General features: G+C 46.5%; 1 protein-coding gene across 1 annotated transcript in view; it reads right to left on the reverse strand.

Annotated features, from left to right (window-relative positions):
- LOC138265291 (cytochrome P450 2J2-like) overlaps positions 1-22,601 on the reverse strand; it is a 159,472-nt gene that overhangs the window by 121,502 nt on the left and 15,369 nt on the right. Inside the window, exon 2 of the mRNA XM_069212896.1 lies at positions 12,983-13,145. Within this exon, the coding sequence (XP_069068997.1) occupies positions 12,983-13,145 (163 nt within the window). The remainder of the gene's footprint in view (positions 1-12,982; positions 13,146-22,601) is intronic.

Here is a 22,601-nt window from a genome sequence, read left to right on the forward strand (position 1 = left end):
AAGATAAGAAAACACTTACTTGCTGTTATATTTTTTCCTTTGCACACACCCAAGGAGCAACACTAGTTGTTTTCAAACAATTAATTTCCAAAAACTGATATCTATGTATATTGCATTCAAAAGTGTATGTATTTTTTCTATTTCAACAGGTTTAATATTTCTATTACTACTTGATAGTATATTTTGATAGTAACAAACAGGAACCTGTATCACATGAATGTGTAACAATTTTAAATTGATGCTGTTATTCATTCTGTACTGTGATATTTAAGATTTTGGGTGCTGCATCCTCTGATCAACAAGGTGTGGGCAAGGATTCATTTTTACGCAGTGTCAAACTATTTAACCATGGTCAATAATTTTATAGCAATTAAGCTGCAGATGTATATCACAAGGACCAGGTAGTAAATGTAAGACAAGCCAGACACTGAAAATATGAACCGCAGATGGGAACTTCCAACTGGAACAAAAGCAAAATAGGACACAAATTAATTAGGTATGAATACATTATTATTATTATTAATAATACTAGTAGTAGCAGTATTATCATCATCACCATTATCATTGTTGTTATTGTTATGATTATTGTTTTATTGCCACTTTTGTGATCAAAATGTTACTGGGATACAGCCAAATGGATATTTCTGCTATAGCTTTCTAGTGTCATTTCAGATGCTCACAAAGTGAGATATTTGTTGCCCAACTGGCATACTTCAGTAGTTGCATCCTGTGTTCGTTGATTGATCCCTCTTGTAGCCTGGGATGAATTTGAGGCTGGTCCTCTCTCCCGCTTTCTTCTCTCACCGTCAACCAAGTGCACTTATCTGTGCATGAGATGTATAGTGCTGCCACATTGCCTGTAGGTGACAGCTTGTGGATGCTTTTAATTTGTTCAGGGCTTGACAACAGTAACAGGATTAGCAAGTTTCATTCAAGATCAGTCCTCTTGTCACGGTTTTCAGACTCCTTGCCATTCATCTTTAAATCAAGGGTTGCTTGAACCGTTTCATTGTTAGGGTTAGGGTTTGTTGCCATGGCTGAGTTCAGGATATTTCAGAGGTCTGGGTCTCCAGTGCTAAGAGGCCTGTTTGTTCTTGTGTTTGCTTGTATTTTAGTTGGCGATCAAGTATGATTTGGTTGCCCTGAGGTATTGGTTGATATGATTTGGGTAGGAGCGTTAGAGCCTGCCTGTTTGATGTGCTTGATTGGGTTAAGTCTAAAGTTTTCAATCTAGGAAGACTTGTTGGTTTCAGATTAGCAAGAAAAACATCAAATGTCTGAGGACATGATATCCAAACAAATGATGTAACTTCAAGAAATTCATGCAAATTTACCAAAAGGGTGTTATTACAGGAAGTTCATGAAAGCTATCAAAGCAAATGTAACTGAAAAAATCATGAATGTTATCAACGAATCCACTATATCTACAGGACATTAGTGAATGTTACCAAAACAAATGAGAAATTATAACAGTAGTGCGTTCAAAACTAAAAATGTATTATTTCTCTATTGGAAATGTATTGCTTTCTCTTTTATCAACCTCTAACTCTATTACAGTGTTATAGATTCTCGTTATATGTTTATCAAAACAATCTGATCTCTTAAATTCTTGTTGCACCCTACTTGTTCATGCTTTCACACCCAGGTTGCTTCTCAGGTAGTCTACAGACAATCCCAGCCAATCCTCACTTGGTTGGGTTTACTTTTCAGGACTTTATTCAGCCCTTTCCATCATCAAAATGTATGGCTCCATAAGTGCCCATTTTTCTCTTGCAATCTAACTAAGAGCCACTCATTTCTGGTTTTAGTCTTGCCACTGACAGCACCCAAGAAATCAGGACGACATCAGGAAGAGGTGGAACGACCTACGGGGGAAGGTGCGTTCTGTGGTCTCAAGACACCACCTGGCGGTACAGCAGACTGGTGGCGGACCCCCACCTCCTCCCTCACAACTAACAACATGGGAGGAGCAGGTCTTGGCGATTCTGAATCCTGAGGGCCTCGCAGAATGGACTCTGGTAAGTCAAACCTTTGACTACCATATCCCCCACCCTACCTGCATGCTATCACAGACCCCCACCCTCACCCCCTCCCCTATCACTCCAACTCCTCACAAATGTCCCAATAACACAAACCACACATCCAAACGCCAAGCCCTGCATGACACAACAATGCAAGGACACCCATCACTAAAGCATGCCCACTGCACATACCTATAACACCCCCCTCAACAATCATCACACAAGCCCCCACACAGGAATGCTAGCACTGGGGTACACGGTCACCCACCCATTGCACACCATGACACACACAGATGCAATTATAATGTTTTTACACACCTGCAGGACCCCTACCCAACGTCACCAGACAGGAGGGTCCAGACATCTCCACCCCACCCACAGAAGAGGCCCACAGTGATGACAGTAGCTCTGTCCAACTGGACCTAGATGACCAGCCCGGACCATCGTGGGCCTCGGGACAGTCGGTTCCCCTCACACAGGCAAAGGCCACCACAGACCTTCCACCCTCTGGTAACACCAGCATAGCACCCACCCAGCGGGCCCATACCTCCGTCCCCAGGACATGTCAATCAGCTGTGTGTCCACCACTACAGGGAACCCAGGATAACCCCCCACCCCAACAACAACAGGGACCTGGGGGCAGTGGCAGTGGGTACACGTCCACGGGACGGAGGCACAGGAACACAGGGGAACTGGGAGGGCTGCCGTGCGACAGGGGGTGGACAGGCCAAGGGAACCCACTCTCCACAAGGCCCTCTCCTCCATCATGGGAGCATACCACCACTCCCAGGAGATGATGGCAACGGTCCTGGCCAAGTTTCAGGAGACCCAGCGCATGCAGGAGGAACAGTATTTGGGCTTCAGGGAGGAACTCAGAACCATCAGCTCCGCCCTGGGCACCATGGTAGGGGTGCTGAAGGAAATACTTAACACCAGGTGGGACACTGTGGCACTCCAAGGGGTCCCTGACACTAGCATGGATGATGAACTGCCCACCACCTCCGCCGGCGCTAGTGGACAGGAGGCACCACCACAGGACCACCACACCAGCACCCCACCCCCTGCAGACGGAGAACCACCCCGCAAGCGGTCCCTGAGATCCAGGAACAAGACAGAGCACAATGCCAAGACCCCCACCAAGAAATGAGACCACCCTGATTGTCATCCTACTGTCCCACTTTGTAACCCTGTCTATATTGGAACTGCCCCAGCTCCACTTCCTATGCCCATATGGGCAATGCACCTGTGAGACTAATAGACTGGACTCTGCCATGGACATTCCTCCACCATCACCCCTCACCATTTTACAACCCCCTCCAATATTGAGCACGTAAATAAACACCCTTGAAGCACAAAACAATCTGGAGTCAGTCTGTGATTTCGAAATTGTGTAATAGCAATTACAGTGACAAAATGCTTTTTCAAGTTTAATGTCAACATACCTATGTCACACAGCTCAAGTCCATGAGGAATCTAAGCAGATGACACACGTTGGAAACCACACCTGTGAAACCGTAAGGGAAAATGACAACTCAGTGACCATACACTGGGTGAAATCGACAGACAGGATAGAGGTAGAAGTGTTAAAGTACTTGTAGTAGGCAGGAATGTTTTCTCATCTGTGTGTCACTGGAAATATTGCTGGATGACTGAGTCCCTGTTATCAATGTCTTCTTCCTTTGCTTCCTCTTCATCACTGTCCAAAGGCTCCACAGCTGCCACAACACCGCCATCTGGACCATCCTCCTGCAGAAAAGGCACCCGTCATCGCAAAGCCAAGTTGTGAAGCATACAGCAGGCCACGGTGATCTGGCACACCTTCTTTGGTGAGTAGAATAGGGATCCACCTGTCATATGTAGGCACCTGAACCTGGCCTTCAGGAGGCCGAAGGTGCGTTCAATCACCCTCCTATTTCACCCATGGGCCTCATTGTAGCGTTCCTCTGCCCTTGTCCCGGGATTCCTCACTGGGGACAGTAGCCATGACAGGTTGGGGAAACCAGAGTCCCCTAATAGCCACACCCGGTGCCTCTGGAGTTGACCCATCACATAAGGGATACTGCTATTCCGCAGGATGTAGGCGTCATGCACAGAGCCAGGGAACATAGCATTTACCTGGGAGATGTACTGGTCTGCCAAACATACCTTCTGTACATTCATGGAATGATAACTCTTCCGGTTCCTGTACACCTGTTCAGTCCTGTGTGGGGGGACCAAAGCTACATGGGTCCCATCAATGGCACCTATGATGTTGGGGATATGTCCCAGGGCATAGAAATCACCTTTCACTGTAGGCAAGTCCTCCACCTGAGAGAAAACGATATAGCTCCGCATGTGTTTCAGCAGGGCAGACAACACTCTGGACAACACGTTGGAAAACATAGGCTGGGACATCCCTGATGCCATGGCCACTGTTGTTTGAAATGACCCACTTGCAAGGAAATGGAGCACTGATAGCACCTGCACTTGAGGGGGGATTCCTGTGGGATGCGGATTGCTGACATCAGGTCTGGCTGCAACTAGGTACACAGTTCCTGGATTGTGGCACGGACAAACCTGTAGGTGATTATAAGATTTCTTTCCTCCATTGTCGACAGGTCCACCAGCGGTCGGTACACCGGAAGATTCCGCCATCTCCTCACATGTCCCAGCGGACGGTGCCTAGGAAGGACAACAGCGAGCACAGAGTCAAACAACTCAGAGTTATGTACCCACAGTCTACACAGAACACCATTCATACACAAAATGTGGCCTGTATTTGTGTTGTGAGACAAGGCGTAGGTATGTGTGGCGCAGTTGGTAATTAGGCCATGTGGGCCCCTGAAATGGCGGCTGCCTGACCTCTAAACTGGGACAATGGGATGTGAGGTAACTGCGCTGGCGTTGTACACCGTCGCGGTAGGTGGTCTAAGACCGTGGCGCAATGCTGCATTGGTTAACATTGAGCCCTATGGGTCCCAGGAGCCAATGACGATGTACGCCGGCGGTGATGGTACGCACCGCTGCGGACGTGACCGCCGCGGATGTGACTGCCATTTTCTATCTGTTGAATCACTCGATACCTGATCTTCGACAGGAGAGGACCTATACTGCAAGTGCTGCTGTGACCTCGGTCTGGAAGAGACAATGGCTCGTGCGTCTGGGGAAATGGCCCCTGCCTTCACTGCACAGGAGTTGGAGAAGCTCGTGGACGGGGTCCTCCCCCAGTACACGCTACTCTACGGTCCTCCAGACCAACAGGTGAGTACACAGGGAGCAAGTTGTATGGGCTATGCCTGGGTGGAGAGGGCTGGTTGTAAGAAGGAAGGGGGCACAGTTCTGCGAGCATGAAGGACTGTGAATGCATGTGCCACAGGCAAAGGTTGGGATGTGGGCCACTCACTTCGACAGTGCAGTTGGTAATGACTTCTCTTCTCCCCCTTTACATGTCATGTAGGTCAGCGCCCACCAGAAGAAGGATATTTGGCATGCCATCGCCAAGGACGTCCGGACCCTGGGGGTCCACCAGAGATGGAGCACCCACTGCCGTAAAAGATGGGAGGACATTCGCCGCTGGACCAAGAAGACGGCGGAGGCTCAGCTGGGGATGGCCTCCCAACGTGGGAGGGGTGCCCGTCGAACCATGACCCCCCTGATGTTCAGGATCCTGGCGGTGGCCTACCCTGAGTTGGATGGGTGCTTGAGGGCATCACAGCAGACACAAGGGGGTGAGTACTCTCTCATTCAGTGGACTTTGCGTGCAGTGAAGGTGTCTGGGTGAGGGAGGAGGGCTGTGGGTTTCCCTAGGCCAGGGCTAGTTCCGTAGGCAAGGCCCCTCCGTAAGGCAGCCCATTTGGCACCCGACCCCACCTCTGTAGAGTGCCAAGTACAGGTATGCATGCCCCTGTGTCATCTATGTGTGCAGATGTCGTCCATAGCCTTGTAGGCCATTTCCCAGGAATTGCATCTGTAGAGCCCAACAGCGCGACGTAGTGCAGGGGGCTGCTGTGTCTGTATTGTCCGCCAACAGTAGCGGTAAGCCAAGCACTCAACCTGTCTTTCTTCTGTCGTCCTCCCCCCCTTTTTGTGGTCTCCCTGTTCTTGTGTGCATCAGCATCATCAGGCGGAGGTACAGTGGCACCGGAGCATGAGGAAGCTGCATCCCACATGGCCATGGAGGGCCACACTACGGACTCAGAATACACCAGTGGGACGGAGGGCGAGGGGAGCACCACGGCGGTCACAGGATCTGCAACCAGCGACACGGACTCATCCTCCGATGGGAGCTCCCTTGTGGTGGCGGCAACATCTGTGCCCCCCACTTCTACAGGTACAGCCGCCACCCCCCATACCAGCACCGCCCTCCCAGCAGCCCCTCAGCCTTCCCCCCTTGCCCGCTCACCCAGGAGGGTGGGCATCACCTTCACTCCAGGCACCTCAGCCCCTGCCCCTGTCACCTCTGCTGCCCTCAGTGAGGAGGCCATTGACCTCCTCAGGTCCCTCACTGTTGGGCAGACTACCAATTTGAATGCCATCCAGGGTGTAGAAAGGGAGTTACAACACACAAATGCATTCCTGGAGGGCATTCATTCTGGTCAGGCTGCCCTTCACCGAACCGTTCAGACTCTGGCCTTAGCACTAATGGCAGCCATGGTCCCTGTGTCTAGCCTCCCCCCTCCAACTTCCTCCACCCAGAGCCAATCCCCTGTACCTCTGCCTATCCCAAGCACACCATCAGACCAGCCTGCACACACCGCAACACACAAGGGAAGCTCAGGCAAACATAAGCACCACACATCCCACAGGCACTCATGCAAGCATCACACACACATACGGACACACCAACATCCACTGCCTCCACTGTGTCCCCCTCCTCCTCATCTCCCTCCTCCCTCCCAGTCTCATCTACACTCACACCTGCATGCACTACCACTACAGCCACTACGTCCCGCACCAGCACACCCACCACCACACCCTGCTCATGTGCACTCACCACCCCCACTACCATTTACACGTCCCCTGTGTCCTCTCCCAGTGTGTCTGTGACGCCCCCTCCGAAGATGCGCAAATGCAGGCACACACCCAACCAACAGCCATCGACCTCACGACAGCCTCCAGCGCATGCACCTTCACCCAAAGTCACCAAACGTACACCTCCTACAACCACCACCTCTTCCTCCACGCCCAAACCCCCTCCAGCTACCCGTCCCAGTGTCTCCCAAAAACTTTTCCTGTCCCCCCTTAACCTATTTCCCACCACCAACCCCCCGTCCAACTCATAGGTCCCGTACTAGCACCTCAGCCAAAAAATCTCCGGGACCAGTGGTGCCTGTTGTTACAGGTATGTGGAGTGCACCGGCCACCAGGGCAGCCAGTGTGGCATGGAGCCACAGCACAGCCAGTCCCCCCGCATGAAGCACCAGAAGTTGGACAGTGCCCGGCGGGAGAGGGGGAAGACTCCAGCCAGCCAAGCCGCTCACAGGGGACCCGGGGGGAGTGTCGACTTAGCTGTGACTCCTCCCAAGGTGGGGAAAGGGCAGAAGAAATCTCCAAAGTCTGGGAGGAGCAGCACGGTGGAGAAGACCGCCATCATCCCCGCTGCCCAGGAGGCCGCCCCAGCCCCATCGTCACTGGCCAGGAGGCCACCGCCAGCCACATCGTCACTGGCCAGGAGGCCACCGCCAGAGTCACTGGCCAGGAGGCCACCGCCAGCCACAGCCCAGCAGGGCCAGGAGGGCCCCGCAAGCCACAGCCCTGCTGGGCAATGAAGGACCGCCTTGGGAAGGACCGCTGAACAGGTCAGACATTGGCAACTCAAGCACCGCTGAACAGGACAAGGACCGCTGAACAGGGCAAAGACCGCCATGGCAAGGACCGCTGTACAGGGCAAAGACCGCCATGGAAAGCACCGCTGAACAGGTCAGACACTGCCAACTCAAGCACCGCTGAACAGGCCAAGGACCGCTGAACAGGGCAAAGACCGCCATGGAAAGCACCGCTAGCCCATTTGCGGCAGGGGCAGTGATGCAACTGGGACCATCACGGGGTGAGTGCTGCACTCTGGGCACCAGTCCCCCTCCAGAACCAGTGGAGACCTGCATCCACTCCGTCTGTCCTTGGCAGGAGGAAGCAATCTGGGCACCAGTCCCCCTCCAGAACCAGTGGAGACCTGCATCCACTCCGTATGTCCTTGGCAGGATGAAGCAATCTGGGCACCAGTCCCCCTCCAGAACCAGTGGAGACCTGCATCCACTCCGTCTGTCCTTGGCAGAATGAAGCAATCTGGGCACCAGTCCCCCTCCAGAACCAGTGGAGACCTGCATCCACTTGAGAGACTGTGGCTTTGCACTCCCCAGGATGGTACAGTGGGCAACCCACCCACTGTAGAGACTTGAGAGACTGTGGCTTTGCACTCCCCAGCATGGTACAGGATACATCAATGGGCATGGAGCCCCCTCGTGGAGTTGTGCACTCATCCGGCTGAGGTGTCCCCTCTTCCCTTCCCCCTGAGGTGCCTGTTGTATTTCTATCTGATGCCCCTGCAGTATTCTTTCCGTTTGGATCAGGTATCTTGTGTGGGCCTCGCCCATGCATTTTGGGCTCAGTGGTCCACGGACTATGAATGGTGCAATACCTGCATTACTAATCGTGGAGTATATTTTGTTTATTGTGTATATGTATATATTTGCTTACTGTATTTTGATATATTACAATGGTTCCACTCATTTCCTTTTGTCTTTGCATTCCTCCAAGGGGGGGGTTGGAGGGTGTTACTGTAATGTATAGATAGGCATTGGTGTGTGTGTTGTAGTGGGTGAGGGTCGGGGTGGGGGTTGGGGTGTTGAGTGTGTGTGTCCCTGTTTTTTGCCTCCCCCTCCCCTATGTCGTAGGTGCAGTACTCACCGTGGTCTTCGCCGCCGGCATTGATGCTCCTCGTAGAAGAGCAGGAAGACTAGCGCTGGAAGAATATGAAGTTCCGGCTCCATGGTGTCGGTGTTCCTCGTGGGGTGTGCAGAGGTGAGCGTTTTCCCTTCGAAGTCCTGTTTCCGCCGTGTTTTTATCCGCGGTGAATCCACCACGGAAAAGGTGGCGGATTGGTAGGTTGTGATACTGTGGGCGGTACATTGTCTTCCGTCTGTCTGTTGGCAGTGACCGCCGCGCTGTTTGTTTGTACGGCCGTGGTGGTCTGAGTGTTAAAGTGGCTGTCTTTGTTGGCGGTTCCCGCCACGGTCGTAATTGCAAAATTTTTACCACCGGCCTGTTGGCGGTCTTACCGCCGCTTTAACACCGTCCGCCAGGGTTGTAATGACCACCTTAGTGTAAAGCATTTCACAGTACTAAATAACAGAATAAGAAAGCCACACAACACAAAAGAAACATGAAACCAATCGATGCATATATGTTTATGAATTTTTAGAGAACTTGGGGCCAGATGTAAGATGCATTTTGCATGGTGCAAACTGTGGAAATTGCAGTTTGCGCCATGCAAAATGGCGAATGTGATGCTCATTCACAATTTGCGAGTCGGTACCGACTCGCAAATTGTGAATGCGGCTCGCAAATAGGAAGGGGTGTCCCCTTCCTATTTGCGACTCACATCGCTATGCTACATTGCTTTGTGACCAGGAATGCGGTCTCAAAGCAATTTGCAGTTACCACCACAAGAGAAAATTGCAAGGTTGTGATGTTTTTCTCACAAATAATTTCATTGGGTTTACACAGAAATCAACATTCACTCATTATCCCCAAATGCCTTAGTGATATGCTAGAGTCTCACATTTCACTTTATCTTTTAATAATAAAACCAAATCTTGAAAAGTTCAAATTTTCCCATTTAAATTTAAATTTTGATTTTTGTGTGTTTTGTTTGTTAAATAAACTATGTATACTTGTTTCTGTTTTTTGTACTATTTTGAAATTCAAATTAAAGGTATTGCTTAAGCCAAGGTCCCTAGCATTCAGCATCTATTTAATCCGAGTCCACACAAGTCAAAAGATTAAAAACTGCTGATGTACATGACATAAAAACTCTTTATCATTTTTATAAGCCTGATGTCAGACACTCTCCACAGCCCTGTACTCTAATCCTACAGTACTTCCTTGTGATGACTTGGAAAACACTACGGCAATGGAGTACCAAGTGTGATGCAACAATATCAGAATAAGCAACCAGGATCAATCCTCCCTTCTGGAGGTTGCCTTTGATATAAGATAGACTGGAAGGAATTCTGGAAGTGAGAAGTGTCTAGGTGCATGCCATTGTTAGACCTGTCAGCTTTAGGGTGGCCTTCCCCACACAATTTTCCTTCCTCCACCATTTTTTGTTGATCTCGTTTTAGGACTCTGCACACTTTGCCACTGCCAATCAGTATTAAAGTGCATATGCTGACTCCTTAAAACATGGCAACATTGACTTCTCCCCAAATGGGGATATTTAATGTACTTATAAGTCCATTTTAAAGTTCTATTACATTTACCCAGTGCCTGTAAGCTACATGCTACCAAACTCATGCAACACGTATTGCACCACCCACCTAAGTAGCCCTTTAAAGATGTTTCAAGCCTGCCATTGCAGCCTGTGTGTGCAGTTCTTAAACTGTCATATGAATGTGGCAAAGTAAACCTTTTGCCAGACACAAGCCTTACTTTTTAATACATGGAAGTCACCCCTCGGGTAGGTCCTGGACAGCCCACTGGGCAGGGTGCAGTGTATTTAAAAAGTAAGACACATACTTTTAAGTTTTATATGTCCTGGAGTTGAAAAAACTCTTACATTTGTTTTTCACTACTGCAATGATTACCTCTCCCATAGGATAACATTTAAGAGGCTGTAATTTCCAAATCAAAAGTAACTAGTTCATGTTTGGTGTCTTTGGAATCGTCACGAAAGATCCTCTCTAATGGTAAAGTGTGATTTAAATTCCAAATTGGAAAATGCCACTTTTAGAAAGTAAGCAATTTCCTGCCTTAGCCATTTAGTGCCTGTAGCCCATTTCTGGGTCACATACTGGATGTAGCTGACAGTCGGGCTTTGTGTATTCCTCCAAGTCAGCCATACACAATAGAGAGCTTAAGTTCGCTTGGATGAGCCATCACTGGTAGGATGGGAGGGCTCAGCTGGGTATAGCCCTTCTTACACTTGAATAGGCTGTGTTCTGCCTCCACAGAAAGTGCTGCATATACCATGTTGTTATTCGAGACTCAGGGCAGGGAAGGTAAAAAGCCTGGGGACTTTAAATGGAAATCTCTAGAAGCTTCTCCTGCCTTCCAGAAAAGGACACCAAGATTTAATATTAGACCTCAGACACCACCTCTTCAGTACACATCTGGAACTATGCATACTCTGTCATGAAGAAAGACTGATGTGATGCTGAAAAGACTGAAAGTCTGCTGGACTGCTGATATGAAGGAACTGTTACCCTACTGGTCTGACCTGCTGTCAGCAGCCCTCTTGCCTGGGTGAGACCTGCATCTGTTGAGCCCAGGATACAAAAATGACTCCAAGGGCTAGTTGGCTGGCCTCCTCACTGGAGTCTCAGGGACAGAAGACTCCTACAACATTGAACCCAGTACCTAAACTATACCATCTGTGACCCTGCCAAGAGGTGCCACCCCAGTCCAAGACCCTTGGAAGTGCGCCTGAAGGTGCTCTGCCAGCCTATCTGTGGACCTAGCAGAAGCAACGCATTTCTGCTTTGCAGCGCCAACACAAATGGAACCTACACATAAGCTCTGCTGCAAGGGTTCTCCCAGTGCAAAGGACTCAACATTGACCCCGCAGCTGTATCGGAACCACCACATGTGCAAAGCACACCCCTTGCAACTTTCAGCGATGGCAGCCTCAATTACAATGTAGGTTCTTGCATCACAGCTCCGCAGCTCCTCAGAACCAACGCACAGCCTCCACCTTGTGAAGCATCTTCGAAGCCAGACTTCGGATCTCAAGCCCTCATCGACAGGCTCCTTGACAATGATTAAGGAGCTTGCACCGCAGATATGCAGGGCCTCAGAACGGATGTATCACCTCTGCTGCGCAATGCATCCTGGGCACTGAACCTCGCAATCCTCCACAGCCGGTACCAAAGGTACTATGTTCAGTTTGCCTGAGTGGGGTCCTATAGCCTGCCTTTGCTCTTTAATTGGCAGCGTAAACTTGTGACTTTGTCCTGGTCTGGAATGACCAGATATTCACAGTTGGCGACTTGTGTTTCTGGCACTATTTTGCTAAAATCTTTAAACCTCAAAATCTCTCATTCTATTGGTGGATTTTTGTTGTTTTGGTCATGTTTCATTTATTAAATATTACTCTATTTTTCTAAAAACTTATGAGATCCTTTTGCAGTGTGTTTTCACAGTGTTTCTGTTTGAAGTGTTGCACAAATGACTTTACTAATTGCCTCTGAGTTAAGATTGACTGCTCAGTGCCAAGCTACATGAGCATTGAGCACAGTGTAATTTAGGGTTTGGTTGAGACTTCAGCCTGACAACGATTGCGGTCCCCCCTCAACCAGTAACCCAATTTCTTACAACAATCATTCCCACTTCACCAATGAATTACAGATAGAGACCTCTGCAACATCCTGTTCTTGTAGTCATTCTTCAAACGAGTATCCAAGACTTGAAAAACAACCTGCAGGACGTGCTGCTGCTGACATAAATCATCTAGAAAGAATTAACTGTTTGGGATCCTAACCAAAATTATTTTGTGGTACACCCTTCATTCGAATACAGATGATTTCTGCAGGAAGTCAATTAATCTGAATTTTTCAAGCCCCTATGTGCCATAGAAATGGCCTTAAAAGAGGCCACTAGAGTTGTTCACCGTGTTAGGAATCTTCAATCTGACCCAACCAAGCCAAGAACCTAGTGGCAAGCAGAATTATGAAAACAATAGAACTGCTTTAACAAATAATATGAGAACTGTGGCAAAGATAACATTATCAAAATCAATACCAATAAAAATCAAATTACATGTTACCCACCCTTGCCCCTTGAGAGTGCCTCAAACATAGGGATTTTGGGGCGTCCGGAGAGCTCCTCTGAGTGTGAGATTAGACCGTCTCTTATAGTCTGGCATCCATTCAGCACAACCACTGGCTTGTGCCCTAGCCACACTGTAAAAATGTTCCCATGGGTCTTTGCAAGCTAGGGACAGGAAGTAAAAGTACATGTCACTAGAGAAGCACACAAAATACAACCAATGATTACTGAAAGGGTGATCTGCCAGGAGAAAAGCCCACTATTATATATGTCAGACTAAAGGCAGCATGCCATGGTCAAACTACCCTGAAAGAAAGGGCTTTTTTCTGTGTCAAAACATTCACCTGTCTCAGTTGCTTTTAAACCCTGTGTGCTATTCACTGTGGGAAATTCTCTTTTTGGAATGGCTGTACAGAGCCTCCTGAGCTCAGAGGTGCCATGATGGCTCATGTCTGAAAGGTCAGTGCATAAACAGAGCTAATAGAATTGGTCATATATAAGGCAGAGACATTGTATCCTGCTTGGAAATAGAGAATGCTGTCAATTTCATTAAAAAACATAACAAAGTAGCTGGGTGCCTCAGGAAGTGACTGGGAAAAGTGGGCACCAGAATGTCACACGTGTGATAAAATCACTTTCATTTTGCATATGCCATTCACTTCACACTTCTGAGCATATGTGTCTCAGGCCAATGTCTGCTCATGGAGGGACTTTCTATAGTCCTGGGCTTGGAACTGTTCTGTGCCCTCGACTCTAGCTTTAATGTCACAAGATAAAATGCTTGCAAGGCAACACAGTGGTGAACTGACATTTTCTGCTCTGGTCAAGACTGTCTACATGTCAATGCAATCATTTATCATGCCCAGTGGACCTTGGCAGAGGTGGCCGAGTCAGCTTCCCTTCAGCTGGAGGGATCCTACAACAATGCCATCTGCTGACCTGAGACACCAAGGGACATTGTCCTGGAAACAGTGGCAGTTGAAGGAAGGTGGGTAATCTTACCATGGTACAGTTTTTTTCTCAACCAGGTAAGCACTAAGGAGAGAGAATGTGAAGAGATGTAAAGAGGTTTTAATCAAAGTATAAAGTTTAGGTTCACAAGTAAGTGAAGGAGAAACTACACTACAGCAGCCAGCTGTGCAGGGATCCTCAGGGAAGCTGAGGCATCACCTTGACAAACCTGAGTCTCATTAACAAATAGTGATATTTAGGATTTGTAATCTCTGTGAGATAGGGTGTTCTAGACTTTAGTGTGATGTAGGCTTGCACTGAGGGTTTACACATCTACCCCCTTCTCACTCTGCAAGGGCTGCACATAGGAAATGTATTTTAACCTATCTCAGACCCTGATGTAAGATCCTTTCTGGGATCATGTATACACTGAGACGTTATAATGCGCCCAATGAAGATTTGATATAACTGAGCAATGGGACACTACTGACCCTCTCAAGAGACATGCAATCTTTTCATATGACCTTGTTCAATTCCAAATTTGGATTCAACCATATCGTAAGTCATCTTAATATAGGACAGAGAGCTAAAAGATCAGTAATATATCCTAGTTGTAGCTCCTCATGAACGATGGCAGTGCAAGTAAACTAACTGTGGCTCTGCCTGCAACTGAAGGTAAAGCAGGGGCAAAGGGCTCATCATCCTACTTTCACAAATCCGATGCACATAGAAAACCAGATCTAGCAGTCTCCTACATCACTCCTAAAACATGGAACAATCTGCCTCCACACATTAGAGCCTCCTCTGGCTTTGTGCGCAGTTCACTAAGTCCTAGACTCATATCTACTTAGCATCAGGATACCCTCCCAGGTGATAGTGTGCTCTACAATCCTGCATAAAAAATAAAACCATAATAAAACGTAATCATAACAAAACACAACCATAACAAAACATAAATAAACACTAACAAATCATAACATAAATATTAATATAACATAAACATTAACATTAACATAACCATAACATAAATATAACCATACAATAAACATTAGCATAACATTACCTAAACATAACATATTTTATTAAAGAAGTAGCCAGGAGCGGAAATGAAGCACATGTCAAACTAGAGCAGTCAGCTGATGAATGCAAATTGGACATTAGTAAAATGAAAAATGTGAAGAAAAATTATAAAATGGATTTGACACATGATGAAATTAAAGAAGTGGGTTTAATCACTGGGAGCTTGTAATAAAGAATAAAAAAACAAGAGACAAGTTATCTGAAGGAGTACAAAGAAAGGTGGACGAGAGGGATAGCACTTAAAAAGAAAGTGAAAGAAACTGAAGGTAGGAGAAGCAGTCCAGCAAGTGATTCATATGCTGGGACAGGAACAATTTTAGAATATGTTGAAGGTGGTGGAGGGAGGAAATGTTATGCATGCGCCATAGACAAGGGCCGATCTTCCGGAAAGTGAGGAACCTGGGGACTCTTTTTGACAAGCTGACCTTTGAAAATGAAGTGAATACTGTTACATCATCAGCTTTTCATACCCTGAAGACTTTAAGAACTATGGTTCATTTCATTCTCAAGGCACTGCAATTAACCTGTTGCCATTGCTCTTGTGCTATCCAATTTGGACTACTGCAATGTGCTCTAGATCAATATGGAGCAAAAACATTTAAATAAATTACAGATCCTGTAGAATGCTTCAGCTCTACTACTTCTGGGGTTTCCCAAGCATCAGTCAGCCTCCCAGGTCCTTAAGAAGTTACATTGATTGCCTATTAGGAACCACATTGAATTCAATACCCTATGAGAGGGGTTTAAAGTACTCTATAATTCTGGCCTAGATTATCTCAAACGTATCTTTTGCCACTTATAGCCGTTCCAGGTCTTTGCATTCACCAGCAGACAAGAATGTAAATGTTCCCAAGTTCATGAAATCCCATTTGGGCGGCAGAAGCTTCGTAGTTTGCACTGCCAAACGTTGGAACAAACTTCCTTTGAGTTTGAAGGAAATCACAGGTCTTCTCCCGTTTAGGAAAGCATTCGAGACATGGCTGTTTAGTCAACAGACTGTCCTTCTTCAAAGTTTGTCTCTTCCTTTTAGCGTGAACTCTTCTTTTTCTTTCTGTTTTTTCACAACATAATATTGCATTGGCAAGAGGACTCCTGGCATTCAACTGCACTACAAATATAAATATAAATTAATCTTTATGGTTCTACCACAATGTTTTTTAAATATTGAGAGAGGAGCTAGAGAAGTGCACATATTAGCAAACATATCACAGGTGCTATGGACTGATTTGAATTTAATATTGAAAACTGTAATTCCTAGGGATCTAAGTGCAATATTTGCATCCCAATTGAAAACCAACTACAGATGCTCTAACAATGCTCCTTCTGGCGAAGTGCCTAATAAATATAGGCAGGTAATTAAACATTTGCAGAACAAAAATGCCTATCAGGATATAAATTGGGTGAACATTTTGAGAACTTTAAAGGAACCAAACAAATCAGTATTTGCTTTTTATGAGAGTCTAAAGCAGATTTTCAAGAAACACAGGAGTTGATGATCCAGCGAAAGATAGAGTCAGTGGTTTTGTTTCTGCATTTGTTATGGGTTTGAGACCAGAGCTTAGTAATCATATACAATAGAGTGAACTGTGTTGGCAGACTGAAGCCTAGATGAAATCTTGGAGCAGGTATAATTCAGAAAATAAAAATTGATGACTTCTGAAAGCATTTGGAGAGGAGATACCAGAATCAAAAGGGATTAAATGTGAAATATGTTCAGCATAGAACAAATAGGATTAATAAAATGCAAGTTGAGCAGGTGAGAAATGGAGCAATGCAAATGCAAGTTGGTGGAAGAGGAATGATAAATAATTATGGGATGAATGTGAATGCTGAAATGATGAAAAGGAAAACTGCTGTCACCTCTTTTGGAAAATCGGGTATGGGAAATGCAAATGTCAGTTAGAATCCAAATAGAATACAGTGTGAAGTTGTTCCCCAGAAGCAGAAAAAGAAACTGTCCAACTGTGCCAAATTTTTTAATAAATTGTGCAGAATCAGAAACCATTTTGAATGTTGATGCCTTCATCACTGGTGATGCAGCAAAATATCAGAAAATAAATGTCATGCAATGTAGGGTACCAGCAGAATCTATTGATTCTGAATGATGATCCAGCAGTGAGTGATTCACAATGAGTATGCCTGTTTAGTTGGAGGAGTCCTAGAGGTAGACGAAAGTGGCTCATATGTCGACAGAGAAGTTAATGACCATCCTGTTTAATTTTTAATCGATACGAGGGTAACCGCTGTACAGTTCTATGGAAGTTGGAACCTACTCCTCTCTGGAACAGAAGTCTAAGTTGTAGGGATTAGTAATAAACACATTGCTAATTATGTTACAGCAGATGTCCCCGTTAAAATGGGACCAGATGGAAAACAAACAACAGTTCATTTTGTGTGATTCAAGGCCAGCGAATCTGTTGGGCTGAGATCTGCTTTGCAAAATGATTTATTGCACACCAGATGGTGATGCGACTGAAACTCAAGATGAGGATTCATTGTTCAGAATAATCACAAGCGATAAGAGTTCTGTCTCCAGCTTTTAGAAAAGGGGACCTATCTCTGGATTTAAGACATACTGTCAAAATGAGGTACGGGGATTTTCAGGAAAAGAGATTTGATTTATTTAAAGTGGCAAACCTGTTAGAATAAAGGGGAGACCAGATGCAGTTTTCCCAAGAAATTAACAGTATAGACTTTGGAAAGAGGCAGAAGAAAGAATAAAGCCAGTGATATTAAAAATTATTAAGCAGAGAATTCTCCTTGAGGTACTTGGTAGCCCTTGTCATTCTTCTGTGATGGGCATAAAGAGACCAAGTGGAAAATTGAGAATTGTCTAAAACTGGAGAAAGATAAATAGAATTGTTATATCATGTTCTCATTTGGTACTGAATCCAGCTGTAATTTTGTTCCAAATACCTTCAGATGCAGAATGGCATACAATCAACTTTTTATTCCACCTAATGAAGAGAGCCAATTCTTCTTAGCATTTCAATCCCAAAATAAAGTTCTTATATGGTGTAGAATTCCATAGGAGTACACCACACGTACAAGGCCATACACAACGCAGGACCACCGTGTCTCCTTCCACACCCCCGCCAGATCCCTCAGCTCCACCCAGATGGCCCTGGCCACCATCCCTGGCATCTGCAAAACCACCGCTGGAGAATGATCCTACACTGCAGCAAGATCTGGAACAACCTCCCCCTACACCTCAGATAAAGCCAGTCTCTCACCATCTTCAGGAAGAACCTCAAGACTTGGCTCTTCGGATGAAGCCCCTCCCCACCAGCACTTTGAGACCCTCACGGGTAAGTAGCCGCGCTTTACAAATACTAATTGATTGATTGATTGATTGAGGAGTATATAGAAAGTCCTTCAACTGTCAGTCAGATCCAGAAGAAAGATCTCGAAAAATTGATGATGCTCTGTAACTCAGTTTTGGTGCAGAATATTCAATTTGCTAGTCATGTCCAAGACAAAAGGGGACTGTAAATTGAAACAATTGCCTTATAAAATCCCCTAGCCCACAGTGGACCTAAAGGGCCAGGTTCACATAGATAAACTTACCCGTTTGTGTAAGTTTGCACTTTTTCAGTATTCACAAAACTGCTTTTTAATAGTAAACTTACGAGTGTGGAGACTCCAAAGTCAGAGTGGAGAACTCCACACATAAAAAGACATGTCCTATATTTTTCTGTGCAGAGTTCACCACCCTAACTGTGGAGTCTCAGCGTGTGTAAGCTTGCCATTAAAATGCAGTTTTGTAACTACTGAAAAAACATAAATTTACTGAAACTGGTATGTTTATCTTTGTGAGTCAGGCCCTAGACCTCCCCAATGAAAATGCAGTATGTAAACAAGACATAATCTATCTTGGACACCATATTGAAAAAGGTGTGTGGAAAGTCTCAATGCAGCATGTTTCTGTAATTCTGAACATGAGTCCTGCAACCACTCAGAGGGAGGTTTGGGTGTTTTTGGAATTGTTGGCTACTGTTGTCAGTGGATTCCAAACTTTTTGCATTGATTCCAAACCTTTAGTAGGGCTGACCCACAATGACATACATGATCAGGTAGCATTTGGCAATGCATGTTCAGATTCAAAAAGAACAATTGATGGACGGAATGCTGAGTAATGTCAAACATTCATCCCAAGTACAGAGATCTGGGGCTAAATCCATGTTTTTTTTGGTACCCATTCCATTCCAGTTTGAGCCCAGCCATATTCAAACCAGTCTTGATTATGCTTTCAATGGGAACAGTCCAGCCTAAACTGCCAAGCCCGGTCCTCCCTGAACTGGGAATAAGCATCCTGTGATCGGTTTTGAGGTATCACCCCTCATCAACCAGGCTAGCTTGACCCCAGTGGCATGGGAGCACAGGACCCATGTCTAGGCATCCCGTCCCACTTAGGGTGGCACATGCAAAAAGAACAAGTGATGGACGGAATGCTGAACAATGTCAAGCAGGAGAGCACGGCTGGCTATCAGATAAAGTGCTTTTCTTATCAGATAGTAGCCAAAATAGATGAGAATCGCACTTGGGGCAGTAGAGCAGGAAGTTGCCTTGGAAGCTTCTCTGCTCTGACTCAGAGGCAACTAATGTGTCCACTGTATTTAGGAGTCAAAGTCCAAGTCTTATAAATCCAGGAAAGCCCTCCCAAACAGTTGCACAATGTCCGTCCTTGGGGCATCCCCTTCCTTCCCTCCTGAGACCCCAAAAACCCATGGATTGTTTACTCTTTGATGATTTTTCAGGTCCTCAATCTTGGACTGAACATACCCCAGATGTTGATCTTGACCTTCCACTGATTTTAAAACTCCCAGAATATCCAGGCCTGAATCTTCCATGTTCGAGACTTCCTGTTGTAGGTCCAGAACATCTGTAGTGAGAGCAGCTACTTTACCACTGACTTCTAACAAGGCTTTGCTGAATTGATATAGCACTGACCTACGCATAATGTTGCTGAGCTTCTACCCTCTGAGCCTGGAGCAGCTGCATAATTGAAGATAAGGATGGTTCCAGTGTTCCTTTCTCTGAAAGTAATAAGGCTGGTGGGGAAGGGGCTCCTGAAACAATAAAGCTATCCCCAGAAGTTGACTAGCGTGTTGGGCTTGAAGAGCCGGGAAGGGCAGATTTATGGGCCTTGGCATCTTTCTGCTCCTTTGAAACCTGCATTGATACCATGACAAACGAGAAATTAATGATTTAATCTCCCCCTTAGATGTAACCTAGTTCATAATGGACTGCCGATGGTGCCATTGCCTGTCTCTCTCCTCTTTCCATGAGAGGAAGCTGCCTTATCAGTCTTACTAACATCAGTGGACTTGCCAATGGTCCGGCCAGGTTGAAAGTATCTAAGCGTTTCCTTCACCATGGGTGCTCTCATAGAATCCGGCTGGCTCCTCAGGGAGGTCATTTGTGCAATGCTTTCCTGTTTACAAGTTTCCGTACTAATAATGGAAGTGGCAAGGATGATCTTATCTGATCCCTGGGCTGCATCACATCCCCTTCCCCCTGGATAGAGTCAGTTGAATGGGAGGAATAATTCATAGAGCAGTAGGGCTGGCAGTTGGGGTGTAATAGAGGGCCTTGGTCCTTTTTGATAGTCAGCTGAGCAGGAGCCGTCTGTTGCGCTAGGGCAGAGCCCTTCAATATTGCTGCCCCAATTTGTCCACTTGGCCTGCTTGTCCCTCAGGGAGATCTGTCAATACAGCTCCATTGTGGGGCTCTCTAGCTAACTGTTTGAGACCCCCAAATGAGAAGCAGGTTCTGGAGCCTCGTCGATACCCACTGGGATAGATGCAGCAGGGAGAGGGTCTGCCATTGACTAATGCTACTTGCAACCCCGGCCGAGAAGGTAGAAGAAAAATGCAAACTCACTTCAGGTCCATCAGCGTTAGTAATGTCACTTGTCTCAGTTCCAGTTTCAGTTTCCAATTCTCTGCAACATTGTAACAGTCCCCCAGCCTCCAACTGCCTAGTAACATTGTTACCTTCAATTACAGGCAGCCCGGGTTTCTATACTTCACCGTAGTTAGCAATGACAGCAGTCAACAATACATCAGTGAGCTGGGTCCCCTCTGGATTTAATGACCCTCCAACATGTGGTCGGAGGAAGTGAGCGGCATCGCCTGACTCCAGGAGCTTCAGCACAGGTCTGCCAAGGGAGCACTTGCCATGTGGTGATGAGACGTCTGCATGATTCTTTGCGCCACTGTGACCGCCATGGCCACCTCTATGTGTATGGCAGGGCCATGACACCCAGTCCACCAGCGCCTGCCACACAAAAGGAGAGAGGGTGTGTAGCAAACCGAAGCACTCTCCAAATCAGTGCAATACAAACCCACTGGCGCCCGACCCAATGAAGCTGTATCCGTGCTCCAATACAAAGCCCACAATAAACGCTAAACCCGCCGCCACAGCCAGCGTGGACTGGGCCCGAAATCAGCAGCAGATAAGCTAGGGGGGAAGAGCTCTTTGTGGCGAGATCAACCAGCTATCATCTCCCCATTGCCTGACCTCCACCATGCAATGGTTTGAAATGTATCTTGGTAATTGTATAACTTGTCCTCTAAATGGGTCTGAAGCCTACTTTATTCGGAGAATAGATAACCTTACAGCCTACAACTGCCAAACTTTTGCTGAGGGAGTTGGTACCCAGATTTGAAATTACAACTTCTATTGAGACAAATCGTGGTACACACTTTAAAAATGAAGTTTTGCACTTCATTTGCACAACATTTCAGATCAATCAAAGGATCCATTGCAGTTATCAACCTCATTCTTCAGGTGTGATGGAGAGAGCTAATGAAACTCTCATAAACAAATTGGCCAAAGTGGGTTCGTCAACTGGTCTAAAGCTGCTCAACACACTTCCTCTTGTTTAGAGAACCATGAGAAGTATACCTGACAGGAAGACTGGTTTATCGCCTCAAGGGGTGATTATGAGAAGTGCAATGAGACTTGCCTATAATCCTTCAGCTCCATTCATTTTAGTAGCTGATGACACTATGCTAGATTACTGCAAACGTCTGGCTGATATGGTGAATTCTGTCAGGTGAATGTAGAAACAGAAGTGACAAAGGATAGCCTCTGTGACAGTCTGAATCCTGGACACTGGACAGTGGTCCCAAAGCATGTCTGAAAGACCTGCTGAGATGAGCAGTGGTGTGGACCCTATCAAGTAATACTGATGACCGACACTTCAGTGAAGTGCGCTTGAGTGCTGCAGTGAATCCACATTCCTCACATGAAACGGGTGAAGGCAGCAGATGAAGGAGTGATAGAAAGAGATACTGAATTAGCCACTGATCTGCAAATTCAAGTACAAAGTGAAGGTCAAAGCCACGCTCAAGTTCACAATATAGATCCAGAGGGAGGTGAACATTTTGAAACTTGTGAACTGGACCTGCTCCTTGAACCCAGGACCGTCAGAGTTACTCCACGGGCTAATTGGTCGGCCTCCTGTGTGAGCTATAGGAACATACCAAGCACATGATAGCTTGTACCCTGCAGCTTGCCTCTGCTGAAGTGAATCCAGACCCTCAACTGGTGCCCCTCAGATCCTGATCATTCATTTGGTGCTTG

The sequence above is a fragment of the Pleurodeles waltl genome, chromosome 11 (genome assembly GCF_031143425.1).
Source record: "Pleurodeles waltl isolate 20211129_DDA chromosome 11, aPleWal1.hap1.20221129, whole genome shotgun sequence".
Classification (NCBI taxonomy): Eukaryota; Metazoa; Chordata; class Amphibia; order Caudata; family Salamandridae; genus Pleurodeles; species Pleurodeles waltl.